Below are 27,636 nucleotides of genomic sequence, written 5' to 3'. Positions count from 1 at the left end.
ACTCTATTCCAGAAAAACTATTCAGAGCGTGATACCATAGTCTTCAGAGACTGAAGGATGCCAAAAAGTTGGTCTGTGGAACTCCTTGCCACAGCATGTGGTGATGGCATCTGGCCTAGATGCCTTTAAAAGGGGATTGGACAAGTTTCTGGAGGAAAAATCCATTACAGGTTATAAGCCATAATGGGTTTGTTCAATCTCCTGATTTTAGAAATGGGCTACATCAGAATGCCAGATGCAAGGGAGGGCACCAGGATGCAGATCTCTTGTTGTCTTGTGTGCTCCCTGAGGCATTTGGTGGGCCACTGTGAGATACAGGAAGCTGGACTAGATGTGCCTATGGCCTGATCCAGCGGGGCTGTTCTTATGAATTCAAGCATTCTCCAATGGCAGTAAAAGGCAAATAATATTTATTAAAGAAATAGAACATACAGGCACATTAAAGATAAGTATGGGAAGACAAAAAGTGATGTGTCAAAGCACTCCTGCCGGTTGATACACTAGATATTGCTTTCACTATCACGTTGTATCATTCTCTATATAGGTTTTTAATGGTATCTGGGTAGATGTTAATGGTTGAGGAGTGCTCCTTGACTTGTGCTGTATTTTGGAAGGCTCTCAAGTGGCTGCTGTACCCAAGAGGACACATCTTTTGCTTCATCTTGTCTTCAGTTCAAGGATAGAGTAACCATCATCTATATTCTTGTAAATGACACTGCAGGCATATCCTCAAGTACAAACATTGAACATTTCTTCCATCTACCATCAGTGGGCAGTTTCTGGACTTGGAGGAAAATCTTATAGTTATTTAAAACTAACAAAAAATATACCCACACTTTTTTTTTTTTGGTGGCAGGAGTGGCTTGACAAGGTTGATAGGACTAATATCACCCTGGTAGTTGAAAAGCTTCAACTGCCCCATGGTTACAATCTACTGGATGTTCTTTTTTTTTTCCAAGAGAAAATCCCAGTTAAAAGTAAAAGAGGAGCAGCAAGACAATAGCTGGGAGCAAGGGAAACATGAAGCATTTATCCAAATGACAATTCATAGGACTAACAACTTCCTCACAAATTTATGCCCCTTAAAAATAAAGTTGCAACTTTAATATAAAATAAATAAGTATAACCTTGTCTAGGCATTTGGTGTATCATTGGCGCTATTTGTTGTTTTCTTTTTTTTTAATAGATTGCTCAAATGCCAACCAGTGCATACATAATTTGGGCTGAGCCTTCTTTCTGCCAATCAGGGATCCTTGTTCATCAACAGTGACCCGTTCATCAGGGCAGTGCAGCTATGTTCTTCCAGGTGCAGATTTTTGGAGTTTTTTAATGGGTAGAATGGGTGAATTGGGGAATGACTTATTTGAGAAGGAAAACTTCCCATCACAGTTCTGGCAGGGAAAAAACTGTCGCATGTTATACTCCTGATCTTCCCAGACATTTACACATAGATAGGGTTCAAATCTTCAATGAAGTTAACAATTGGCCGAGGCTTTCCATAAAATGTTGCACAGTAGTCCAGGTCCATACCGTGTTCAGGATCTGTGTCAGTGCTGCAGCTGTCACTAGAGGAAGACAGGCTATGATGACAACAGGTCACCCCCCCAGAGAAGCTGCTGGCAGAGTCAGAATCAGAATAAAGCTGCTGAGAAGGAAGGAATTCTAGTTCAGTATGTCCCAGAAAATCCTTCCACTGAAGGTGGAGGTTTCTGGGGCTGCCAGGATACATTGTGGACACAAAATCCTCCATGTGGTGCTTGTCTAACAACCAGCCATGCCTTTCATTCCTTGAATGTTCAGGCAAGTTTTCAGCCTTGTATTGATGCATTTTCTTAAGTTCCAATGAGGACAAGTCAGGTGGCTGATACAAAGAGCTTCCATCTTGGGTGTGGTTTGCTTCAGTCCAAGGACCTTCTGTTAATCCTCTGCAGCTTCTCTGCAGTCTGGTGGTTCTTTCGTTCATACACCAAGTGTTAGGAGCCACTAAACCAGGCATGTGGATGGGGATTTTCTTCTCCTGTCTTGTCTTAGAGGGACTGAGCTTAGTAAAAGCGCTTGCCTGAATGTCCTGCGGCTGCCATTCCATGTGCTTGTCATCCTTGGGACTTTGCGCAAACCCCCAGGAAGAAATTGGAGAAAGGGTAGTGTGATTCAAGCTTAACTCTTGCAAGATTTCTTGAAGTTTTTCATTGGTCGCAACGCTGATCCCTGGGAACTGCTTTTGGGTCACAGGTGAAAACTCTGGTTGCTGTGTTTCCCCATTCAGAGTGGAGGGACTCTGTTGCTGCTGGGTGCCCATATTACATGTGGTGGCGTATTGGGAGAGCCACTGATCTTTGGCATGTGAATTTGAAACATTGTAAGTATTCTCGGATTCATTCAGTAGTCTGCACCTAGCAGTGATTTCTGATGGTGTGTTCTGTTGACTTCTAAAGTCTAGATAATCAATGCCCTCTTTTTTGCTAAAGGTTCCTGGACTGTACCATGCGTCTGAAAGCTTTAGCCCTGACTTTAGTTCTTGGCCAGGTGAAGAAAGAGCTCTTGATGTTACCACTGAAGTGCAACTAGCTACAGCATGGTGCTGCAATAAGTTGGAGGAATAAGGAACTGGGGAATCAGCAGCATTGTAGTTGTCATCTTCCTCTACAAGCCTCATCAGTTTCTCCTTAGCATTGTTCATTTGCTCTTGAAGGCTTGCAATTGCTGTTTCTTTCTGTGTTGAAATAAAGTAAGGCAAATATTTGGCAAGACTGTGGGCACAATCCTAACCAGGTCTACTGAGAAGTAAGTCCTATTTTGTTCAATGGGGCTTCCTCTCAGGAAAGCGTGGTTAGGATTGAAGCCAAAGTCAGATTGAATGGAAAAGGCAGAAATTAGTTCTGTTTCACATGTGCCTCAGAATGATGTGGAAGAATTCTGAAGCTGCAGAATGAATCATAGAGGGGAATCACACTTTTTAATGTTCCGTAGGCTGAAAAAAAATACCAAAACTTTGTGCAAGTAGAAAACTGGCACAGCCACAACAGGATCAGGACTGTCTCCCTGACATGCTAGTTTTTTTTTTTACTTGCAGTGTATTTTAGACGGTGCTTTTTAGACAGAGGAGGATAAATAACAGCACTTTCCACCCAATGGCCTAGCTGGTCCCTCTGGCACTCAGGGCTGTGACTCTTAATGTCACCCCCCCCCCGGACGTGCCTGACCAGAAATAATAGCAGTGATATAATGACGACACCGCCAATTACTTCCAGGTCACAGGCAGTCAGAACGGTTGTGTGCCTTCTGAGTGGATGACCACTTTTTCATGGGGAAAAAGTGGTTAGCAACTCAGAGCAGCTCACAACTGCTCCAAGTGCCCACGAGGCAGGGAGGTGCAGGAGAAGGTACTGCACTATAGTGACAAGGAGGCCTTTTGACAAGGTGTGGTACTCTAGATCAGACTAGAGTTCAATTTTCTTGATATATACAGGGTGAGAGTGGAGGAAGAAGCATGAGAATGGTAGTACAACCCTCGCTCCTTATATGTTCAGTTGAACTCTAGTGAACACTCATAAATCTCCCCTCTATGTATGTTTAATTATGAAAATGGGACTTAAATGTCCATTTAACCCAGCATTCCATTTCCAAGAATAATCAGCCAATATCTCTGCGAAGCTCATAAACAGGATATCTGCATCCTGGACCAATGTGTCCCAGGCATTGGCATCCCTAGACATTCACTTCTGGATTTTTTTTGTGTCCCAATCATTTGCATCCCTCTATAACTGGACAACAAACTATAACTGGGCAACAAATTCCATGTCACATATCCTACGCCTCTTATCCCAGCCCTAACCCTTACTCTACCTTTGCATTAAAAAAAGAAAAGAAAATCTAATATAAATATACATATATTGGGACACAAAATGTCCAGGGTGCAAAAAGAACAGATGCAAACCTACAATACCAGGGTGCATTTGATTGGGATACAGTTGTCCAGGACACAGTGGTCCTATCACTGGCATTTTGTTCTTGTGATGTATTTTTCAAAGACTATACGTTTGCTAACTGAAGATGCTAAAGAAAGACTCTAATAGCCGTGCTATTTACGTGTAAGCAACAGAGACACAAATCTGATGTTTGGATCTAACCAAAAGAAAAGAGCCTTGGGGAACTACAAAGATATGCTCTCTTGCTTTGGGGAAAACTGACCAGCTTTGTCTGCTTGCTACCCCCATAATCCAATACTGTATATGGAAAAAAGCACATATTACAAGACCAGTATCAGTATTATCTCCTCCCAAAACAACTGACCTTGCAAAAAGCTGTCCCATGGAACTCCCCCCCCCAACTCAATAGAAGTGAGGGAGAGGCAAGAATATGGTATGTTCTGTTGGAGACTCAGACAGAAACAGTTGCATGAGCATTGAGAAACAACATTGAGGGGGAACAGTTCTTTCTACAACTACATTAATATCTTTCACCTCTGCAAGCAGTTGCATCATGGAATTCTTTTCCCCCAACAGCTGGTAGATCTCCTCATCGGTGTACATTGTAGAGTGAAAGTTCTTGCTGGAGCTGGTAAAATATTTGGCCATGTTGCTGATGTCATCTTTCTCTTTTTCAAAAGCCTTCCATTGTCTTACCTGCTAAACATTAACATATACTATTATAGACCTAGTGGCAAAAAGTTCAGTCCAGCTCCAATGTTGGCTTTTCAGATACCCTTAGTCCTAGATAAGCTTATTGAATTCCACTAAGAAAAGGAAATCTACAATATTTTTATATAAATATTTAGTATCACAGAATAAATATGCTCTTTCTTGTCTTCAAGAAGTGTGGAATCAAGAAATGGAGCATCCCACTTTATATGATCAATGGAAAATAGCATTAGAAATATAACCAAAATATCAATTGATCCAGCAAAAAATCCTCTTTACAGTTTGTTGGATTCCAAAACATCTTTTTAATAAGGGACTACTGGCTTATTAATAAGAAGCTAACTGTTGCCGTTGCAGTGAATCTGAAGCAACACTTTAGAATATGCATTGGCCTTGTGTAGTTATTCAGTGCTTCTGGATGGAGGTCTTTAATTGCATTAATCGGATTTTGGGGCAACCATTATTGTTTGTGGATAAGCCTGTTTTATTGAATTACATACCTATTGTATGTAAGCTTTCTAATGACCAACAAAAATTGATTCTCTTTGCCCTTACCATTGCTAAACGTCTGAAAACATGGGAAGATAAGAGTCCTTCCATTATTTCTCAATGGACAGAGGATCTTTTAATTCTTTCTACATTCAAATCAGTTGTTCATAGAATAAGATTTCATGGAGATACATTTTTGGATATTTGGAAGCCTTTTTTGAAAATATAGAGCATGTTTATTTTTGTTTATAGAGAGTTTCTGTATATCTATGCCTATCTTTACTGATTATATTTTTTTTTCTCTTCTTTTTTTCTTGGTTTTTTTCTTCTTTTAAAAAACTATATGTTACTGTTTTGCACTTATAGTATTGATATATATGATTTCATTATTGTATTATGTTATTAATCAATTTTTTAAAAGTATATAAATTATAGACCTAAAATCAGTTATATTAAAGAGAAACAGATGGAGGGAAAAGGATAGAAGAAAAGCAAGAAGCAAGAGGAGCCCCTTGAGGCTGCCCTATAAGTCTGCCTCATGCAACTAAAGTAAAGCATCTTCATACATTGAGCTAAAATAGTATTTGAATCTCTCACTCTTTAGGTGAATGTTTTTGTTGCCAATATGGAAAAGCATGTGTAATGCAAATGGGTATTCTAATGATACCAAGAGGGGCTCCCAGATACCAGCCTCTTGCCCCTTTCTTCACTTGTCACCAGCAATCTTTCTACTTCTCATTAAATCAACTTTCATACTTGATTTCATACCTGTGGAATAAAAATCAAACAGGTTATTGTGGCCGTACAGACAAAGATTCCTCCAGAGGCAAATCCAAAGACCAGGTTGTGCCACAAGTGGAAAAAGCGATTCACCACCAACATAGTTCCAGAAGAAAGAAAAATCAAGCTTATCCCAACAATGAGGCTCAGGGATTGATTGACCGGCGGACTGCTGACACCATCTGTCAGACCAGCAAGGTAGGCCCCGTGCAGCAACAGGATGCCCTGGGACCAAAAGCACAGGAACATAAAAGGGTTAATTTAAGAGAAGGAGTTTTACTGTGCTTAAGGTGTGCAAACTCGCTTCACCTGGTCATCAGATCTCCTTGTCTAGAATGCCAGATTCAAATACATATTTAGTGTTGCAGCTTTTATGCTCATTTGATCTAAAAAGCATTCACCTGATACAATAGCACAACAGCAACTAATCATCTATATTAATCCTTGGAGAATTTCAAGGAGGGGATGGGCATTTCCACAGCATTCGATATCATTAACCATGATAACCTTCACTTGGAAATTGGGGTTGCTGCATTGCAGTGGTTCTGCCCCTTCCTGTCAGACAGATAGCAGAAGATGATGCTGGTAACTGCTGCCATGCCTGCTAGAGCAGCTATTCTCAACAAGAGCCATATGGCCTTCCTGGGGAGCCCAGGCACATTTGAAGGGGGCCACAAACAGCAAACTCTTTAGAAGGAGTTTACATGTTTGTGTTGTATCCTAATTTGACAGGGGAGCCCTGGAACCCGAGAAGGATCCCACTGATCCCGTAGGACAGTGTTTCCCAAACTGTGGGTCAGGACCCATCAGTGGGTCACAAGCCAATTTTTGGTGGATTGCAAACAGTTTTTGTAACATTTAAAAAAAAAAAAACCTTGCAAGCATCCTTGCCTAATTTGAAGGAGAAAATAGTTATTTGTATAAATAATCTTCATATCCCCAACTTAAAATGTCACAGTTTCAAATTTTATCTAGTAATTGGTGTACCACAGATTGCACATGAACCGAGCTTCAGCCTTTATCAGGCCTGGAAGTCCCCATTGCGCATCTTGTTCAGCCTTCTGGGTACCTTGGAATGACTGTAAAATTTTTGGGGAACCGTCCTTGAATTCATTTCAAAGAAGAGTCTAGTATGTCTACACACACATACTAAAAGTATGGTCTCTAGCAGCCTCAGGAGCCCAGGACCAGTTATTATTGATAAATAAAATATTTCTTTCTGGATCTCTTTTTTTTCTAGTGGATCACTCTAGATTGTCATTTTTAAAAGGGGGTCCTAGCGCTAAAAAGTATGGAAAGCACTGCTATAGGATCAATGATTTGGTATCCACTCATATCTTCTGGGTTTTCTAGGAGTCCAGAACAGACTGTTATGTGTGTTCTAGCTACTCTCACCCAGACAGTGAGTGAATGAATTTCTATACATCTTGAGTTTAGTTGTGTAAAGTGGTGATTAAGGGAGGGAGTCACAATGCCAACTGGCAAGAGGTGCATATATGAAAGTGTGGATAAATCAGGTATCTGTATCCATGTACAAAAAGTGGACTGAAGAGCATCCCTAGGCTAAACAAGCACCATTCTGTCAGTCACCACATGAGAAAGAGGATGGTCCTGTGATCATTCCTGATCCATGAAATGTGGGAATGCATTGCATTACATACCTTAAATCCCAGAAAGAGAATAAGCCAAAGATCAGAATACAGAGATGTGCAGAAGTACCCTCTGTTCACTGTACAAGTCAGGCCTGTCTCGGTTACCTAGCAGAGAATCAAAACACATACAAAGGTTTCTGCCCTCCACTACTCAATGCTCACTTTTCAATCATGCTTTATTTCCAGTTCCCTACCCCAAGACATATGTCTGAAATCCAAGCTGACATTAATAAAACTTTATTAAAATTTCCCTCAAAGATGCAAATAAATACAGCAATACCTTGACTTTCATCCACTTGACATTTTTCACTTTGCTCTTTCAGCCTTTTTCAATTATAACTACATTTCAAATTTCATCCACATGCTTTTCTCTTTCATCTCATCTTCCAAAACATTCATTGATGTTCTTATGTTTATTTTTAATTTTATTTTTATTTAAATTTTGCATGCATTCGCATGTGTTATATAGTTTCTTATTTACATTTTTCACCAGCCAAAATAAATTTGCAAGCCAAATAAGACTATGCTTTGATAGTCATCCATTTTTTACTTTCGTCCATCCTCTGTTCCCTAACCAGATGAAAGTGCAAAGTATTACTGTATGTTTCATGCTTAGTATTTAAAGTCCAGTCCTCCAGTCCAGTGTTTCTCAAACTGTGGGTTGGGACCCACTAGGTGGGTAGTGAGCCAATTTTAGGTGGGTCCCCGTTCAATTCAATATTTTATTTTTATTATATTAGACTTGATGCTGCCAAGGTATGTGACTGCATTTGGGGAAAAGTCACAGATCTGTACTTTTAACAGGCTACTATGAAGATGCTTTTAACAATGATAGTCAATGGGACTTACTCCTGGGTGAGTGCAGGTAGGATTGCAGCCTCGGATTCTTAAAATTTTTTCTGCTTGATGATGTCACTTCCGGTCATGACATCACTTTTGGTGGGTCCTGATAAATTCTCATTCCAAAAAGTGGGTCCCAGTGCTAAAGGAGTGAGAACCACTGCTCCAGTCTACACCTCCCCTTCCTCATCTTACCTTCAGAGTTGTATTAAAGCTTTGAAGACATTGGATTGGGTCTGTAAAGATCCATATCAAGAGCAGGATAACGTCAGCCAGAACTAACATTGCCACCATCACCAACAGCTGGAAGTCTTTGATTATCTGCAATACAAACACTCAACATGCTCACTTCATGATGTGGCAAGATAGCAGCCCATCTTAAATGCACACCAGAAAACATTTTCCTCAAACCTCACTCCAACAGGCAAGCATTAAGGGCCCAATCCTTATGCTAGTGGATCTTGCAATCCACACTTTGCTGTTTTGCAGGCTACTGCCACTAGTGCAAAGCCGCAGAGGCTAAGCACAGGCAATGTCAGCCAGTAAAACCTGCACAGCCACTGGTAAATCAGCTGCAGAAGTGAATTTGGGGGAGGGCTGGAACAGTTCAGGGTGGGGAATAGGTCAGGTTAGGGCAGTTGGGGGGAAGGGGGAGGATCTTGGCAGCAGTCATGCATGCTGGATCCTATCCCCTCGTCCCCAGCCCAGACCCACCCTTTGCCTTTCCTCAGACTTATGCAAGCTAAAGAGCATAAATCTGAGAATCATTGGGGACAAAGTGCCTGAGGGGAGTTAAGTAAGAGTGAAACAGAAATGGCCACCATCCCTCAAGAAGGATATTGTAGGATAGAATAACCAGAGTGATCAGTGGGCTGGAAGACCTTTGTAGGAGGTAATGCTACAGTGGTTGGAGCTTTTTAGCTTTGAAAAAAAGACAATTATGGGGAGACATAATTGAGATTTACCAAATGGTGCAGAGAAAGTGATATCAAATGTTGGTTTGCAGAAGGCACAACCACTTACTCTCCGGGATTCCGGGGACAATGTCAGTAGCAAGCAATAGGGCCTGTATTTCTAAGTAGATGAGTTTAGGATTAATTTTGTTTTGTTTGCTCTTTTTTCACTCCAAGCCAGTCTGCCTGTTCACCGGTTTCAGTTTCAGTAAGAATTAAGGATTTGCGTGCTTTGCTGAACATTACTGGTTATTGTACGTGTTTGATCAAGTTTCTTTGTGTCTATCCAACAGAGTTCAGGTATTTTTCATGATCCTGTTTGTACATTTTGCTATCCCCCCTTCCCACTTTAATTCCTTTTCTTTTGGGTTTTTAATAATCTAGCTATGATTTTACTGTCTGCCTGGTTCATGTTCACAGATAATGCAGGGGCTCAACATGTCTGATAGCTTGCAAGCACTACTGTGGTTTTTATTTCAAATACAAATCACCGTGGCTTTCTGTGCTCTCCTGGGGAGGGAGATTTTTCCCATATGGTCCTCCTCTGCCCACTCTCTGTAGTCTGGGATAGTGGCTCCAGACAGAACTACCAGCTTCCCCTCCCCCATTCAGATGCTGACCAAGTAAAAAGACAAATTGAAGAGCAGGAAGACATGTGTGAGCACTAACCATTAGGCACTACCCTCCTCAGCCTGCCTACTTTCTGGTACCTCCCCTGACAATACATGAATGGGACAAACAAATGTGGCTGCCCTCACCATGTCTAATTTGTCCCTATGACTGGTGCTTCCCGCAATCTTCAGCAACTCGTGGCTTCCAGAAGTGACTGGTGATGGTGTCATCACCAGTTACTTCAGAGTTCTGAATCCTCACGGGACATTGAAAATAGTTTGTAAGAGGCTGTGTGCAGGAGCTCTGCCCACCAAGCAGACCCTCTTACTGGCCATTTCCAGTATGCCACACAGTCTTGCTGCCAGCCGGCTGATGGCCCACAGTTCCCCAAGGAGTGCTTCATGGCACTTCAGGGCATCGCAACTCAGTTTGGAAACCCTAGTCTAAGACATTTTTCTTAAGCACAGTCTTATATCCACTTAACTGCAAAGAGCTGCATGTACACTATGGGAACTCACCACTCTCTTGTCTGGAACCTGCTGAGTGAACACTTTATACAGCCGCCAACTTTTTCCCAGGATGGGACCAAAAACCAGGGTCATCCCAATACATAGCAAGCAGATTCTCACCTGGGAGGAGCAAGGGGGAGGAGAGAGACAGAGAGACTAAGGGCACAATCCTAACCGGGTCTACTCAGAAGTAAGTCCTATTTTGTTCAATGGGGCTTACTCTCAGGAAAGTGCGGTTAGGATTGCAGCCTAAGGCTAAGAATCATGATGTGAGGAATCTTTTTTTAAGCTTTAAAATATAAATTTAACAAAAAGAGCATAAAGAGAAATAGAAGTGTCATCAAGAAGTTGGTTCGCCAATAATACATTTTGTGTCATATTTTATCTAGGCATCATAATATTCCAATATCATTTAGAGTCCAGTGATTTGCAAAACTCTTTGTTGTCTGTGTGAATCCTGTCAGCTTGCGTGGGAGGAAACTGGAGGCCAGAATATCACAGGAACTGTGATACCAGATCAGAAAGATCCATCTGAAATGTTGTGGTTCTTGAAAGATAGAACCTTTCTTCAATTGTAAAAATTCCTACGGGGATTTAGAACAGCCTGCCTATGTAAACCGCCTTGAATAAAGTCTGAGGAGAAATCTGACAACCAAGAAAGGCGGTATAGAAATACCTGTATTATTATTATTATTATTGTTGTTATTACCAAAATTGTTTATAACAGATATGCTTATGCATCAGCAAACTGTATCACATTGTTTTCATATCTTTATGAATGGCAACTGCATGGAAGAGACGTTCTCCGATTCTGTGCTAACAGAATACAAGCAGACATCGACATGTTGCTAACAGTAGTCTTATTATTTCTTACATATCCTTGCCCACAGCCTAACAAAACCACAATAGGATTTTAAAAAATTATAATTTACAACACCTTTAATATGTTGCAGAACCACCTTCTAATAATAACTAGGGACTGCAGACTCACCAAATATAGAGATATGGCACTCATAGAAAAACTAACATAAATCTGAAGGCATTCCAGATAACCAGGAAGTGTCTACCACATAAACAATAATTTGTAAATACTCTCTTTGGAAGTCAGACGTAAAGATTCATTATAGATCTATGTCTGTCTTTCATCACTAATATTAATAATGTGAAAGATCTGGAATCAAGAATGTCCTTTGGTCTTTCAGGGCTTTAATCTTTCCCATGCTCAATTTTCCTGACTGACACACATGCCTATTTGCCCCATGGAGAAAAGATATGTGTCCCTTTCTGCTATTAAATGTTTTCAAGGAGATTCTAATCATGGTTTTCCTGCATCATGTCTACTTGCAGCCCGAGAGGACAGGACAGAATGACAGAAAAAACCCCGATTACTGATTCTGTTTAAAGGTAGTATATAGTAATTGTCCAGGGAGCTGTAAATCAGTTGCCATTGATGAACTTGTCCAGGGGGTTGAGAAGTAGCAACAGAAATGCTGCATAGCTGAAACCAGCGTCTTGCAACTCGCAGGTGTTTTGCTACCCTGTGCCCCTTTTGCCTTATGATATGGTAAACAGAACAGCAAAATAACTGATGAAATGACCAAGAGCTGATCAGTACAGGATGTTCTCATTTTCAGTGTCTGCCACTTCTCCCCCCCCCCCCCTTTTACAACAGGTCAGACAAAGGAGATCGAACAGCTCTCCATGGAGTCCTCTGCAATCTGTCAATCTACCCAGCAGACAAATTGCTCAACTGCCTCTGCATGCTTCCTCTAAAAGTGCAGTCAGTGGCTCTCTACCTGCCATTTACAAAGCAGAGGCAGGTTCCCTCTTTAAAACAGACTTTCAGGGCTCTGGTGGGGTCACTTCACAAAGTAAAACTGGGGGGGGGGAACCCGGCTGCACCTCTTCATGTGTTTCTCTAGATTCCAGCTAACTTGCAATATAAATGTGCCCCCACAAATGCAATGCGCGTTAAATGCCATATTTTCTTCTCCCAAATTGCTTTTATGCACCTGAACAAGCATCTCCATGGATTGTCTGGTTAATGGAGTCTGTCTTTCAAGTCCAAAGAGATAAGCACTACTGTAAGTCAAGCCACTGCCCAGAAGAGTCACTACATTCAGGTTGGGACTGGACATCTTCACAATCCTACAGAATACAAAAGAGTTAAAACAACATGATGCATGAGTGATTAAAAAATGAGTTAGGCCAACAGATCAAGTCCTCACCCATCCAACTCATGCCATAAAATTTTAAGAACATAAGATACTTTCTGGACCAAACCCAAAGTCTTCATTTGGCCATTTCTCATCGGAGCCAACCAAAAAGTACGACTACAAAACCCACAAGCAGGAAATGTAGGCAAATTACCATCTCCCACTGTGGTATTGGTATTTCAACTCCAAGGCACACTACCTCTGAATCTGGATTGACCATCCAGTCATCATAACTAGTAGCCATTAACAGACTTCACCTCTGTGAATTTATCTACGGTAATCCCCTTTTAAAGCTCATCTAAACTAATGTCCATTCATGACATACTCTTGTTCAATGTTTTAATACAGGCATAATCCCTTCCCTGTACCCGAAGATTCACATATCTCTGGTTCTCCCTCTCCCCCCCCCCACTCATTACTTATCTATTTCCTTTACTGTGGTGCCAAGCACTCCTGCGCACCCTGTTATAGAATGCTAGAAGAGGAATGTGAGAAGCAGCCATCCAGAATGCTAGAGGAGGGAGACTAAGAGAATGCTAGTAGGAAGGAGGAAGCTTCTTGCTTCCTGTTAGCATTCTGGCTGTCTCCCTCCTCTAATGTTCCGGACAACTACTTCCTGTGTTTCTCTTCTAGCATTCCAGAATAGGCTGCAGAAGAGACAGGAGTGCTTGGTGCCATACGAAGTGTGGGGTTCACTTTTATCCACTGTTCCAGTATCCATGGGAAGGGGGGGAACGTATCCACTGTGGTTAAGGGGGCATGCCTATATTCTGTTTTGCTCTTTTCATATCATAGCATTTTTTTTTTCAAATTACAGAGAAAAAAAAACATCTTTGATTGCTCAACAGCAGGGGTGCTCAAACTTTCAACTTTAGGGATCCTGGACCTTTAAAATTGTGTAGGAGAGATAATTTCAGCAGGTGCAGCTTGTCATCTATGGGATGACAAGTTGCACCTGCTGAAATTCTCTCTTCTATACACTTGTTTATAGTTTGCCCAGTTATTAACAAAGAGGAAAAGACATCTCCACGATATGCACCTGGCCTTACCTATTCTTTCTGAAGTGAATTGTGAAGATGAGAAAGAAGAAACTGAGCAGGACTCCCCCAGTAAGAAAGACCCAGACAATTCTCAAGAGGGCAGCTGAAGAGGAGGGGGTGCTTTTACAACTGGTCTCAGATGACGGCTGAGGAATGATAAAAGATGACAAGCAATAAGAACACCCAACTCTGGCCTTTACCCCTGTGACACCTGCGGTTAGAGAAGCAAGGTGCAGCCCACACACCAACATTTCCATCTTTTCCTTTTGGTGTACAGAGTGCCCCAACATCCCAAACTCCAGTTGGTTCCTCCCCTCAGTGAGAACATTGACCATCCCTACGCAATCCTTGCTACGTTTCCTTCCTAGCTCACAGGCCTGAGGAAAGGGGGCAGGGGGGCAAAATCCCCAGGGCCTAGGCTTCCATGGGGCCCTGGCTATGACAAAACAAACTACAGGGAAATTGCACTTGTTGCAGGGACTAAATTGCAGGGAAATTTAGGCAGGGGGCCCAATAAGGCATCTTGCTCCAGGTCCAATGCCAGCTCTCAGCAGCCTTGCTAGCCCCCCATTTTCATTTCTCCTTTCTCTTTCCTGCCCCATTCTAATTTTTTCTAGAGGCTGCTATTGCAGTTATCCTCATTACTTGGCTCCAGTATTCCCTGATAGTGGCTCTTCCACCCCTGCTCCCAGGTACCCAGTCAAGGTACAGAAGAGACGGAGGGTGGGAATGAGACCAGAACAAGGGGGGAGTGGAGGCATAACTGGTCAGAGTGACCACTTCTTCCAATCCCCAATTCCACCCTCTGCTTTTCCAGCAGAAGGCGCAGCTGGGAGCAAGCCAAGAGGCAGGAGCAGTCATCGGGAGGCACAGTGGCTTTTGCTGTCATTGGAGGTTAAGTTTGGGGGCATGGGATGGCTGGGATACAATGAGTCCATCAGGCAACAGATTAACAGAGGCTGCATGAAATGCCACTCCAAACTTTTGTTGCTTGATCAGGCAGTCTCGCTGGATGGCTGGCCCTGAGAACCCTTTGGAGAATTCTTGTCTAACAAAAGCATACCCCACAAGAAGCAGCACAGTTTGAGAGCTCATCAGCCAACTTAGTGAAAGCAGCAATGCCAACAGTTAAAAAAATACTGTAAATTCCTTCATGCCCCTTCCTTAACACCAAAAGCCTGTTAAAGAAGAAAGACCGCATTTTATATGATGAGGATCCTGCCTTAAGTTGTTCTGTTTGAATGCATTCTTCTTAGCTGCACTGGGAACAATTAAATGACAGGGAAGTGAATTTGACTTTTCAGTTCTGAAGCTATTTGCTTCACACAATCCTTGCACATGTGGAAAGTCTGCCTGTTTTCAATTCAGGCTTGACATAGGTTCATGGTGAACCAACAGCATGAGACATTTGTTGCCAGCAAAGGTGCAACATTTGAACATGAATAGCCAAGCTTCCTAGACTGCGCTGGGAACAGCAACATCACAGCCTGCATTTATAGCAATGACTCACACAACTCAACTCATGTTTTGAACCCAGACTGAAAATACGCAGGGCTCATGAACTTGCTTTGCTTTCTGGTTCTGAATGCTATACAAGACCATTTAGAACAGGGCTGTCAAACATAAGACCTGGGGGCCGGATGTGGCCTGCGGAAGCTTTTTATCCAGTCCTCAGGTTCTCAGCTGCTGAGCAGTGCTAAGGAGTTACTGCTGAAAGGGCAGCCCACACGAAAATTGGGCTCTCCCATATCTTGAAATATGATCAAGATTTGCATATTTTCACTTCTGTCATTTGCAGCTAATGAGTTCCTAAGTGAGAAAAGTGCTTATTTTTGGTTAAGAAAGACCTGTTTAATGACATCACTTCCGGCCCTTAGCAGGCATCTTGAATGCTATTCAGCCCTCTGTATGAAACGAGTTTGACACCCCTGATTTAGAATATGGAATAAAATCCTCCTAAAAATAAAACATTAGGGCTCAAAGTGTATTCTTACCAAATTCTATTTGTGCGGTATGTAGTGTGCTCATTTGCCGATGGACAGCAGCAGAATGTCAAGTATGACTGACCAACTTTGTTCACAAGTCCAGCACAGTTCATGGTTTTCAGTTGAACATTCCCCCTCCCCAATAGATATAGATGTGGCAGCACAAATATGAGGGGAAATGAAAATTCCATGGAACTAAAAGAAAATAAGGGGGCCCCACCTTGTTCATCAGCAACAATAATCCTTTAATTAAAATGTAACTGTACAAAATTTTTGAAAAGTGACAGTATCATTTTGGTGTCCTACAGTGTCTTAACTGTATTGTGGGAGGCAAGCTACATACTGTACTACAACCATGTGTAACAAAGTCTGGATAACTCTAGATTTGCATCAGGGTGGGGGGGAAGTGTTTACACATTCTTTAGGACTGAACCGTTAATGTTTGAACTCAGCATCAACAGAGAGAATATTGTAAAACAGCATTTCTCAACGTTTCCCCCCCCCCCACTGTACAACTTAGCACGGCCCACTTTTTGGATGTACCACTGGAAGTAACTGAAGATTATGTCATCACCTGTTATTTCCGGATTGGGAGGTCAGATGCAACACGAAAAACACTGATAAGAGGCTCAGGGCAAACTGGAGGGCTTTCTCGAGCATTTAAAAAGAGCATGCTGGAGCTTTGCCTGCCAAGACTAGCCTCTTACTGCTGCTTGTTGCATTGCATTGCTAGTCTCACTGCCCAATGGTGGGGGTCTAGGGGTCCTGCAAGTACCACCAGACACCACCTCAAGTACCACCAGTGGTATGAGTACCCACAGGTTGAGAAACACTCAAACACTTCTACAAAAGTGTTCTAAAACACTTTTACATAGCAACTTCTGATTTTCAGAGTTAGGTACTGATACAAACAGCTCCAGTATCTGGAACTAGGAAGACAGATGTAAAAAAAAACACAGTACTTTTAGCATGTCTTCACTAAAGTGGACAAAACGAGACATAAAATCTTTTTGACATATTATGCCATGATAGCGATGAGACAATGGAGTCTCTCCACTACCACAGCATTTTCAGAGTGACACCCAATAGAGGCATTCTTCAAGGCAATAGGTTATCATTTCTTATTGGAAGACAACTTTACACTCCATTTGTGGATAAAGCTATTTGCCTCTGGTCCAACTTGAACCACACAAGCTGCTTCCCACTGCTAGTTCTCTTGGGGCACAATCCTAACCCCTTATGTCAGTGCTTTCCAGCACTGGCATAGCAGTGTCAATGGGAGTGCTGCATCCTGCAGTTGGGTGTCACTCACGGAGTCCTCCTCAAAGTAAGGAAATGTTTGTTCCCTTACCTCAGAGCTGCATTGCCCTCATGTCAGAGTTGGACTGACATAAGGGGTTAGGATTGCACCCTTGGTTCCCTTTCAGCCTGTTTCATCCTTGAATATTAGCAAAATGGCTAGAGATGTTTGCATGATTGCATGTGGTCCAACCTGACAAGGTGGATTCTTGGAGAGGATCATAAACGCTGATGAGAAAAGGGCAGGATGCTGACACTTTTAGAAAAAGAAAGAAAGAAAGAAAGAAAGAAAGAAAGAAAGAAAGAAAGAAAGAAAGAAAGAAAGAAAGAAAGAAAGAAAGAAAGAAAGAAAGAAAGAAAGAAAATTCTGCCTGTAGAATGTGAATAGCTGCATTCTCAGACATTTCACAGACACACCTTCCCTTATCTCATTTCAGTCTTGCTATTCTCTAATCTTGCTCTTAGACACATTTTAATACATTTACACAATACTCTGCATCATTGTTGGACCAATAATTCAATATTTATATTGGTACTACTATTGCATTATAATTTAATTTTCATTCTGCCATTCCTTAAAAGAGCTATGTTATCCTTACAGCCTCCATGTGAAGTATGTGAGGCTGATGACTAGTCCATCATCAGTCACTGAGCTCCGTGACTGAGGGGAGATATAAACCCTGGTTTCTCTGATCCTATCCAACACTCCAGCCCAAGATACCACATTTTTCTCATGTGACAACTTGTGTAGTGCACCAACCACTTTCTCAGCTACATGATGTGGAGCGGGAGGGGGGAATTGCTACATATCCAAGTTCAGAGGAACCCCTTAGGAACCCCTTAGCTGTAGCTTCAGAGATCACAACCCACATGGATTACATTCTTTCCTTATTTGCCGTTCAAGAGGTAGTGATGGAAGCACCACCCTAATATTACAACTAGAACATTCCAATGGAGCCATCATTATGGCAAGCAGCACGTGTACATGAAGAACACTGTATTCAAAATTAAAACGCCTTCCTTATATTTACCACAATTGTTATAGTACAGTTATAACAATCATAGTAGAAATCCCGCAGGGTCTTGGGCCGCTGTTCTTGGCTCTTGCAACCAGAGCTGTTGTCACACAGCTTGGAGTAATTGAATCCTGCCTCCACATCACATCCTAAGCCTTCATTCAACCACATTGTCTAGGCGGTGCCAGTTACGCTGCTGCAGAGGGCAAGTTGTCCCAAGAGGCTAGAGTTCAGGTGTATCCAGTGTCAACCAGAGTTACTTGAAGCACATGCCTTTCTCCTGCAAGGGGGCCAGAGGGAGAGATCATAAGCAAAATGGTTACAGAAGCACTTATTTAACAATCACTCTCAGGGGCTGGTTTAGAAATAACGGAAAACCTGGTTTCCCACTATGTGCATGTGATTCTAGCCCTCCTGAGCTGCATATTCCCTCCCCAGCTCATGCTCATCCAAATTCTGACCTATTTAAACTTTGGATCTGTAGCTCATGCAAAATCAGGAACTGTGGTTTTAATCCTGGTTTTAATGTCCTCCTCGTCAGCTGTTTGTGGAGACTAAAGATCTGGTTCTTTCAACCTGCATTTCAGGCTTTGTTTCAGAAGTTCTCATCAACTTCTTTTTGGACTGCAAAGCAACTGGAGGCTGCTGAAAATCTCTTCCAGCGTTACCACTATTCAGAGATCAGAAGAATAATCCATGCTCAGTATTGCCACCGCTGTCATTTCAGTGACAGTGTAGTAGGGTCTACAAAAGCAGTTGAGACAAAAGTGACTGAGGCACTTTTACATTCAGCTAATTCCCATTCAAGATATATAGTCTTGATGGAACAGGATGTCACAGTTAAAAAGAAACAAGAAACCGAATTTAAGGTTGTGTTTACAGCTCAGCAATTACAGTATATAATTTTGAAACGGGTATAGATACAGCTCTAACAAAACTTTTCATAAGCTTGTATACAAATATAACAGGATCATAAATGGAGGGTCATAACCATCCTCTCTTTCATGGTCAAGGCAGCAAGTATGGTGGTCTCTACTTTTACATTTTTCCTTACAATACCTTGCAAAGTAAGTAAAGAAAGTACAGGTCATCTACTTCGTGGGAATCCATTCAGGCTGCCTGTAATGTGGACAAAAGGGGTAGACCCAAGAAATCCAGATCACCCATGTGCTGTAGCAGGCAGAACCTGGGGAGACCTGGGTTCAAGCTCCTGACCTGGAAAAGTCATTATCATTCTGCCTAGCCAACCTCACAGGGTTAATGAAAGAATAAAAGGGATAGAGAGAACTATGCAATCCCTGAGCAACTCGGAAGGGTTAAATGTAATAAACACATACATTGAGCTCTTGCCCTGATCCACAGTTACTTATTTAAGTGCGATAGGTGCAACTAATTTGTTCTATTGACAGGGCCAGCCCGTCCACAAGGCAAGCTGAAAACTTCGCCTCAGGCAGTGACTTGGGAGAGGTGAGAAGTTGGTGGGGGTATCTGTGCCCCCTGTCCCCCCACTTCCATCACCTCCTCCCTTAACCTGCCACCTGCATGGAGTCTGAGGTCATCCTGTTCTTGTGTACTAGCTCACAAGAGGAAGATGGAGACAATTTACCTCCCTCTTCCAAATCCAGGGCCACCCTCTAGTGCAGCCATTTTCAACCACTGTGCCGTGGCAAACTGGTATGCCACGAATGGTCCCCAGGTGTGCCACGGGAGTTTGGTGGAGGGTCATTTATTAATAGGACCATTGGGGATATGAGCAACACCAACAGCAAGGTATGCCTTGTCAACTGTCCAAAATCTGATGGTGTGCCTTGACAATTTTAGTACCTTGTCAGTGTGCCATGAGACGAAAAAGATTGAAAATCACTGCTCTAGTGGCTGCTAGAGGAAATGGTGGAGCCAACCCTGCTGAACCCAGAGGAGGAAGGTCAGTGAGGCTCACAGGGGCGGAGCAGCTGATCTCCCTCCTCCAACCCCAATGCTGCTGCCTCCACTGCTTTCTCTAGTGGCCTGCTGAGAGAATGCTGGGAGCCCATCTTCTCTGTGAGTCTGTGACCACTGGAAGCTGGAGGTCAGAGAAGCAGGTGGGGTGGCTGAGGTACCTCCACATCCAGCATAACTGTCTTCATCACCATTGCTTCCTGTAGAGCAGCGTTTCTCAACATTTGTCCCCTGCTGTACCACTTTACATGGCCCACCTATTGGCAGTGGCATAGCTAGAGGGGGTGGGAAGCACTAAATTCTGCAGGGAGCCTCACTGAAGCATGCAAGGGGCCCTTCCTCCTCCCCTTTAGAGCCATTGCAGGCAGTGGGAACAAACAGGGGGGCCCTTCCACACTGTGGGGAGACGCCTTGTAAAACTTAGTGCTTTGCACCCCCTCTAGCTATGCTACTGCCTATTGGAAGTACCACCACAAGTAACTAGCAATGATGTCATCACCAGTTACTTCTGGATTGGAAGGCCAGACAAATGCAACAAAAACCAGTAAAAGACTCAGGACAGATGGGAGGTCTTTTTTGAGCTAATGAAAAGGACACACTGAAGCTCTGCCTGCCAAGCCAAGCCTCCTACTGCATGTTGCATTGCATTGCTGGTCTCGCTGCCAGGTGGCAGAGGTCCTGTGAGTACCACCAGACACCACTTTGAGTACCACCAGTGGTACAAGTACACTGGTGGTACAAGTACCACTGGTTGAGAAACACTGCCCTAGTGGCAGTACTGGACTCAAAGGGGGGAAGGTAGTTCTCCTGGTGCTCCTCATGCACGATCTGAGTGAGCAGGACTCTCTGGCACTAGCAAGTGGACACCCCACACACACACACACACACATGTGCCATCAAGGGTACACATGCCCATTGGGGTGGGTGGAATAATTATGAGGGGGTCAGGCAGCCTGTTGGAGTGATTATAATCTCATTGATTATTAGTGGAGCCTCAATTTTCAGTGGGGAGAGAAGGGCTCACAAGGAAAAGCCGTGCAGGGTATTGGAGATACCATTACTGTCTTCCAGCCCAATCCTTGGCACATCTACTCAGAAGTAAGTCCCATTAGAGTCAATAGGGCTTTCTCCCAAGAAAATGTGGATAGGATTGGGCTGTTCATCAATAGAAGACCCATGGGGAGGTGGAAGAGCACATTCCTATGCATGCCTACTCAGAAGTAAGTGCCAATAAGGCTCCTGCCTGCTTAAGGTAGGGGGTTGGACTAGATGACCTGTTAGACCCCTTCCAACTCTGTGATATGATTCTACTCTCAGGTTAGTGTGGATAGGAGTGTCTCGCGCCTCTTTCTTTCGCCCAGGAAACAGGTGGGGGGTCCTGGGTGTGCTTCCCCACCCCTCCCTCAACCAGGCAAGGCAAGCGAAGTTCAGCTCCTCTCCCTACCTGCATCGTGCCAAGCGGAGGGACTCCTGCTGCGCTCCCCCAGTCCACCCAGCCGGATCCTTTCTAAGACCCCCCCTCGGCACTGGTCCGATCCGTCCTCTCTTCCCCAAATCTCACAGCAACGAGCGGGCAGTTCAGCGCAGGCGAGTCATCGAGCAGCGGGCTCGTGGGACGGGCATCTGTGCCTTTGGAGAGGAGGCGAGCTGCAGCCCCCAGCAGGAAGGGCTTGGAATGAATGAATGAATGAAGGAGGGGAGGGGGACGCGCTTTTCAGGGAGACTCTCCAGGGAGGAGGGAGGCTGGGGGTGGTTCAGGACAGACCCCCCCAGGAAGGAAGCTGCGCCATTTGTTTTGCCCTGCACCCAAACAACTTCTTCTACCACACCCTAAAGCTGATGTCACCATTAGCCTGTGTTACTCTAGGCAGGCTTTGTTGCTACAGATTTCTCCACTTAAAACCTTAAAAATCTCCTTTCCCCTCCTAAAAAAAGAGGCACTCAAGGCAGGGTGACCCGATGTACTCTTTTTTAGCCTCCTGTCCTGGAAAAATAACTGAAATGTCTTCCCTGTGAGTGTGCCCCAGCAGGCAGCGCAGAGCCTTCTTGTAATTCCTTATATACAAATAGTATTTCTCAAACTGTGGGCTGGGACCTACTAGGTGGGTTACAAGCCAATTTCAGGTGGGTCCCCATTCATTTCAATATATTATTTTTAACATATTAGACTTGATGCTACCATCGTATGTAACCACATCTGGGGAAATGTTACAGACCTGTACTTTTAACAAGCTATGATGTATATTCTTTTAACAAATGGGACTTTGTGTGGGTAGGATTGCAGCCTACCCCTTGTTAAAAATTTTCTGCTTGATGATGTCACTTCCAGTCATGGGTGGGTCCTGACAGATTCTCATTCTAAAAAGTGGGTCCTGGTGCTAAATGTGTGAGAACCACTGATATATAATATAGTTTTATAGTAGCTTCTCAGCCTTTTAGCTAAGATCAAGTGTAGTAATACAGTGTTTAAGTTAACCACATGAAATCAATATTCAAGTGTTTTGACCTTTTATTTTGTCTTGTCCTACATTTTGGGGGGATGCCGTACATTTTGGGGTGCCTTGTTCTCTTTTGTGGTTATTACATCCAGTCACCAGACTCAGGGTGACTAACAATAATAAACATGACACTGGGAAAGCACCAGAGGCAACAAAATCCAAATCCCACTCAATTACAAGAGCCAGTTCAATTAATAGCAAGACCCAAAGAGGCCAAACTTGGTCAGCATAAAGGAACCAACAAACCAGAAGAGCTCAAGAACAAAATACATGAGAGAGAAAAAGAATACCACAAGAAAAACCAAAAGAGCGAAGTGGATGAGGTAGGTTTACAACTGCTTGCAAAACACTGGCAGTGAGGGGGTTAATCTGGTGGGACTCCTGTGGCAGAAAGTCCTTCATATTTGATGCCACTAGAGGAAAAGTGTGGTGTGTGGCCACCAAACAAACTTCCAAAAGATCAGACACAATCAGTGTCAGTCAGTAGGACACCTGGCCTAATTGGTCAATTAATGTGCAAACACATTCTGCACTAACTGAAATGTTCGAATGGCTTTCAAGGGCAGCTCCAAGTGTTTCAGTGATTCCACTTTGATGTAACCAATGCACAGAAAACCAAGCTGCGCTGATTGAACTGCCCTTGATACCTCCTTCTAACCATGTACAGTTTTTCACTAAAAGTAAAGCCTTAGCAGAAGGCCTGAGCTAAGAAAAGAGGTTTCACTGAGACACTTTGAAATCAGCACTTCAGCAGAAAGACCACATGGAACAGTAAGCAAATGTTTTGTGGATTACTTGTCTTCATCACTTGGTCTACCAAGAACACTAACTCTAAGGATTTAGAGTTAACTGCTCTAACTGCTGGGATTGGGTGTGCCAGCCTACTGGGCATCCAAACCTACCTGACCAGATCAGAGTGCAGATAGGGATGTTCAACATCCTGTTGGATGGACCAGCAACATCACTGACCCTAGATCAAGCCCAATAATTCTCAGGTGTGTTCTGACTTGGCTCCCTCAGACTCTCCTTCTGAGAGTCATCAAATTCTCAGCTTCCTCCCTGCGAATCAGAGAGGGATTTTAGACTCCTCAGGCTGATATAAGCAGGTTAGAGGGAGGCAACAATACACTGCAGAATCGGGCACTTTCCAGATTCTGGTGAATGGACTGCAGGATCTGACACTTTCCAGCCCCTCACCTCTGTTGCAAGCTGCATCACCCATTTCATGGATGGGCTAGCCCTGCAATCAAAGCACATTGCCCAAGAACAGAATGTTACAGATTGGCAGGTTGTCATTGCCAAAAGACAACGATAAAATATTACCACTAGGAAGGACCATGCAAAACCTCAACATTGTTTGCTAACTTTCAAGGTTCACAGCATTCTTCATTAGGCTCTATTGCAAACTATATTTAACAAGGTGTTTAAAAAAATGCTTCTGTTGAGAATATGTTCCAGTCAAGAACTTAAAAGGCCAATACAATTGCCTTCTTGTCTTGCATTTGACACCTCTCCTCCATATTCCCCACAGCTTTACTACTCACAAGTGTCATCATGCTCTTCTCTGCATCATCTTCCTCATAATAATCATGACTTTTTATATTAAACAACTATTCAGAAATATTTTCAGTAATTGTTTTAAATGTCCCTCATGAGCACCTGTGGCACCAAGAGGCTGACTATTTTTGATTGTAAGACTCAATGCATATCACAGTTTACAGATGTCAAACAGACCATTGCACCCATTAGTCACTTTATTAATTGGATATCTGATCTGTTCTCTTCTGATTCTGAGATGGCCAATCTACTGAAATATTTACAACTGTAAATTCTGCTCAATACAAGCAGATGTTCAGCTCATCTTCCTACTCGCTCAACTCCACACATGGGAGACATTACTGAAGCTAGTAAATGTCTCTGTTTCAGTCATTTTCAGTAATTACTTAAAGTAATTCACTAAAACTGTTAATTCGGGGCTCCTTTCCCATACACTCAAGAAATATTGGAATTTCTTCTGCATTGGCGAGAAGCCTGCTCACAGTCTTAAATATAGGAATACATGCACAGTCTCCTGGTTCTTTGATCTGTAAAGAAGACATCACACTCAACACAGCAGAGCTTTTGAACCTGCCTTTTGTAGCTCTATAACTCACTGGCCAAAAACCTCACAGTGGAATATATTATATAAAATGAAGAATATTTCAAAGCATGCAAAGCACATCACATGTATCATTTCAATGTAGTTCTTACAACAACCCTATAAGGTAAGCAACATTAACCTCCTGTTTCAGGTGGGAAGCTAAGACTGGCTTGTCTCAGGCCATCTAGTCAAAACTGGCTTGTCTCAGGCCATGGCAACAGTGAGATTCAAATAGGGACATCCAGATTTACAGCTCAATCTCTTAACCACTCAGCTTATTATGCCACTGGGATAATCAATATACCTCTCCTAGGCCAGGCACGAGGCATTTAAAGAAAACTTTTTACCTGCAGCCAATGAGACTCCTGCAGCAAGCACTAGTTCTAAGGGGCAAACCATATGTTCAGTACATTTGCCCTTTAAAAAAGTGAAAGCAGCCTCAGAAGACTGAAGCTTTCAACAGAGAGTGGGGGGAGTAGGTAGACTTTAAACTGAATGGTGCAGTAGCCTCACTAGGCTATATTGTGCCATACACTTGATTATGTTGAAAGCACCCACCTCTAGGTTTCTATTCAGTTCATCCTTTAAAAAATTTTTTAGCAAAAAGGCCCAGGTGTTCCCAGATATAAAAAAGGTAGTTTTAAAAATTGAAAAGAAAGCATAAAACTGCTGCACCAAGCAAGAGAAGGGCCAAGCAAGAACTCCTCAGAACATGGTATACAAGGTTCTACAGCAGGGGTACCCAATATGTCGATCACAAGCTACCAGTTGATCTCGAGGCAAAATGAGTCGATCGCAGGCTTCTCTCCCGTCCACGCATCCCTAGGAGTGAGCCCCTGGCAGGCTTGTGAGCCCAGGGAGTGAGTCCAGGGAGCCTAGGGAGTGAGCCCAGGGAGGGAGCACCTGGCAGGCTCCTCCCTGGGAGAGGAGCTGCTGGCAGGCTTCTCTCCCATCCACGCATCCCTGGGAGTGAGCCCCATTGACTCTACTGGGGCTGACTTACCTTTCCCCTGTTTTTGCACTGGTATGTATGGAGATCTGCCCCCCCCCCCAACTTCCATCTGTTGGTTCTGTGTGCAAGGGGTTTTGCACTGGTCTTGCTGTGATGTCTATACAGAGATCTTCCCTCTCCCACACCTTTCCCCTGTTTTTGCACTGGTCTGTATAGAGATCTGCTCCCCCCCCCACTTGTATTGGAATCAAGGAAGATCTGGTGAGGAGGTAGATGTGGTGTCAGCAGTGGCCCCTTTAAGGGTAAGGCCTGGGCATCCAGCAGAGTGTGCTGCACAGCTGCAGCCACTTGAAGGCAATAGGGCCCTCAGGGATATAAGAGCACCTGAGGCAGGAAGGGCTCCACTTATTTATGTGAGTCAGCCTTTTCCTACATGAAGATCATTAAGTCCAAGTACCGTTCCACCATGACTGATGAACATTTGGAAGTGTGCTTGAGGCTGGCTGTCAGCAGCTACTGTCCGGACTATGCATCCTTGGCTGATTCACTTCAGTGCAAGTCATCAAAGTAAACTCAAGTAATTACAAAAAATGTTTATAGTTAATTATGTTGTGTTGTGCAATATTGGCTCATGCGGTTATGCAAGGTACACCAACATACATTGTACACATAAATGTTATATGTTATGATGGCGCAAACATTGTAAAAAAACTCTGGTAGATCTCTGGGCCTTGCTGGGTTTCAAAGTAGCTCTCGAGCCAAAAAAGTGTGAGCACCCCTGTTCTACAGCAAATGTTGGATCAGAGAAGCAGTACTTCAGAATTCAGAGGCGGGGGTACATTTTAAACATGCCATCAAACCTTTGGATTTGCCACTGGCAAAGACAGACAGAGAAAAAGCCACCTGTAACACAGATGAGGAGAGCCCTACTCACTCTTACTGCCAGCTGCTGGGTTATTTATAAGGCCAGCAGCTTGTAAATGGATGGGTACAACCACTAAGGTGGTGTCTCATGTTCTTCATATAGTCTCGCTCTGGGATGCCATTGCCTAGGAAAGCCTGTCTGAACTTGGCTATGTATCATCCCCGACACAGAACAAAGGGAACTTTTTAAAATCTGCATGAACGTGGGAAGGGGCCTGTGAGGAGGCACAAACCGAGGCATTTTGGCCTCATGGGCCAGGAAGATTCTCTTCCCTTCACCTTTTAGACCATTTTCCTCAGACACCATCTGCTATTTCCACTCAGCAGCCAGTTTTTCCCCACTTTTCCCCTCACATAACTCAGCTGCTTTCCACTCTTCCATCTCAGCCTCCAGCTGGTAATGGAGACAAGCAGAAGCCACAGGAGCCCACTGCTGCTCCTGCAGCCTGACTCTAGAAGCTCCCTCAGAAAAGCTGGATTACTTGGGCCACCTTCTGGAGCAGTGTTGTTCTGAGTACAAACTTCAAGTGGCACTGGAGCCTCTAATGCAGTTTTTCTACCATGTGCAGTTTCTCTACCATGCAAGAGCATGCACAGAGTGCTGCCTTTGTTTATCTAAGCTCACTATCCAGTAGATCCTGAGAGATAATAAAGACCATTTGCTTTTAATGGCAGCCAAACTGCAGCCTTGTACATTTGGGAAGAAGCCATAGCCAAAAAATAAATCTTCCATAGTTCATGCAGTAGTTACCAGAAGATGGTATCCCACCACAAAGCTAACCCTGACAGGGAAGGTCTGAGGAGGAGGTGGTTGGTGGTGGGGAAAGGAGAAAGCTTACAGGCCTGGCCTCCTTGCTAAATTTGCACAGGTGCATAATGCAGATACCTGCTTTAAATTTCTCAAAACTGTAACTGGGGCTGTAATGTTTCAGCTGGTGTGAGCTGAAACATTACTGGAGCACCCCAGCTCTTAAAATCTGAATTAGCATGCAAGCTAGTCTTAAAATATACCAGTGGCTAGCACTAATGACAATTGTGTGACAACTACAATGGTTTGCTCTATAGCAGTGATTAAAAGGGTATGGGGGCTGTGCACTGCCCACTCACGAGGGAGTAAATCTCATTGAACATAGAGGAACTTTACTTGCTTCCA

The 27,636-nt window shown here is 43.4% G+C and overlaps 1 protein-coding gene across 1 annotated transcript; it reads right to left on the bottom strand.

Annotated features, from left to right (window-relative positions):
• Nucleotides 1-1,441: 1,441 nt before the first annotated feature.
• Nucleotides 1,442-19,141, bottom strand: GPR156 (G protein-coupled receptor 156). Its single transcript, XM_066612660.1, has 11 exons — nt 19,127-19,141; nt 18,047-18,205; nt 17,209-17,271; nt 13,741-13,877; nt 12,488-12,623; nt 10,485-10,595; nt 8,597-8,722; nt 7,571-7,666; nt 5,898-6,134; nt 4,464-4,625; nt 1,442-2,713 (listed from the first exon to the last, which is right to left on the bottom strand). The coding sequence occupies exons 1-11, from the start codon at nt 19,139-19,141 to the stop codon at nt 1,442-1,444; spliced, it is 2,514 nt and encodes an 837-aa protein (XP_066468757.1).
• Nucleotides 19,142-27,636: the final 8,495 nt, after the last annotated feature.

Source organism: Tiliqua scincoides, chromosome 2, assembly GCF_035046505.1.
Source record: "Tiliqua scincoides isolate rTilSci1 chromosome 2, rTilSci1.hap2, whole genome shotgun sequence".
Taxonomy (NCBI): domain Eukaryota; kingdom Metazoa; phylum Chordata; class Lepidosauria; order Squamata; family Scincidae; genus Tiliqua; species Tiliqua scincoides.
The sequence above is the reverse complement of the archived record's forward strand: the minus strand, read 5'-3'. Positions and strand labels throughout refer to the sequence as shown.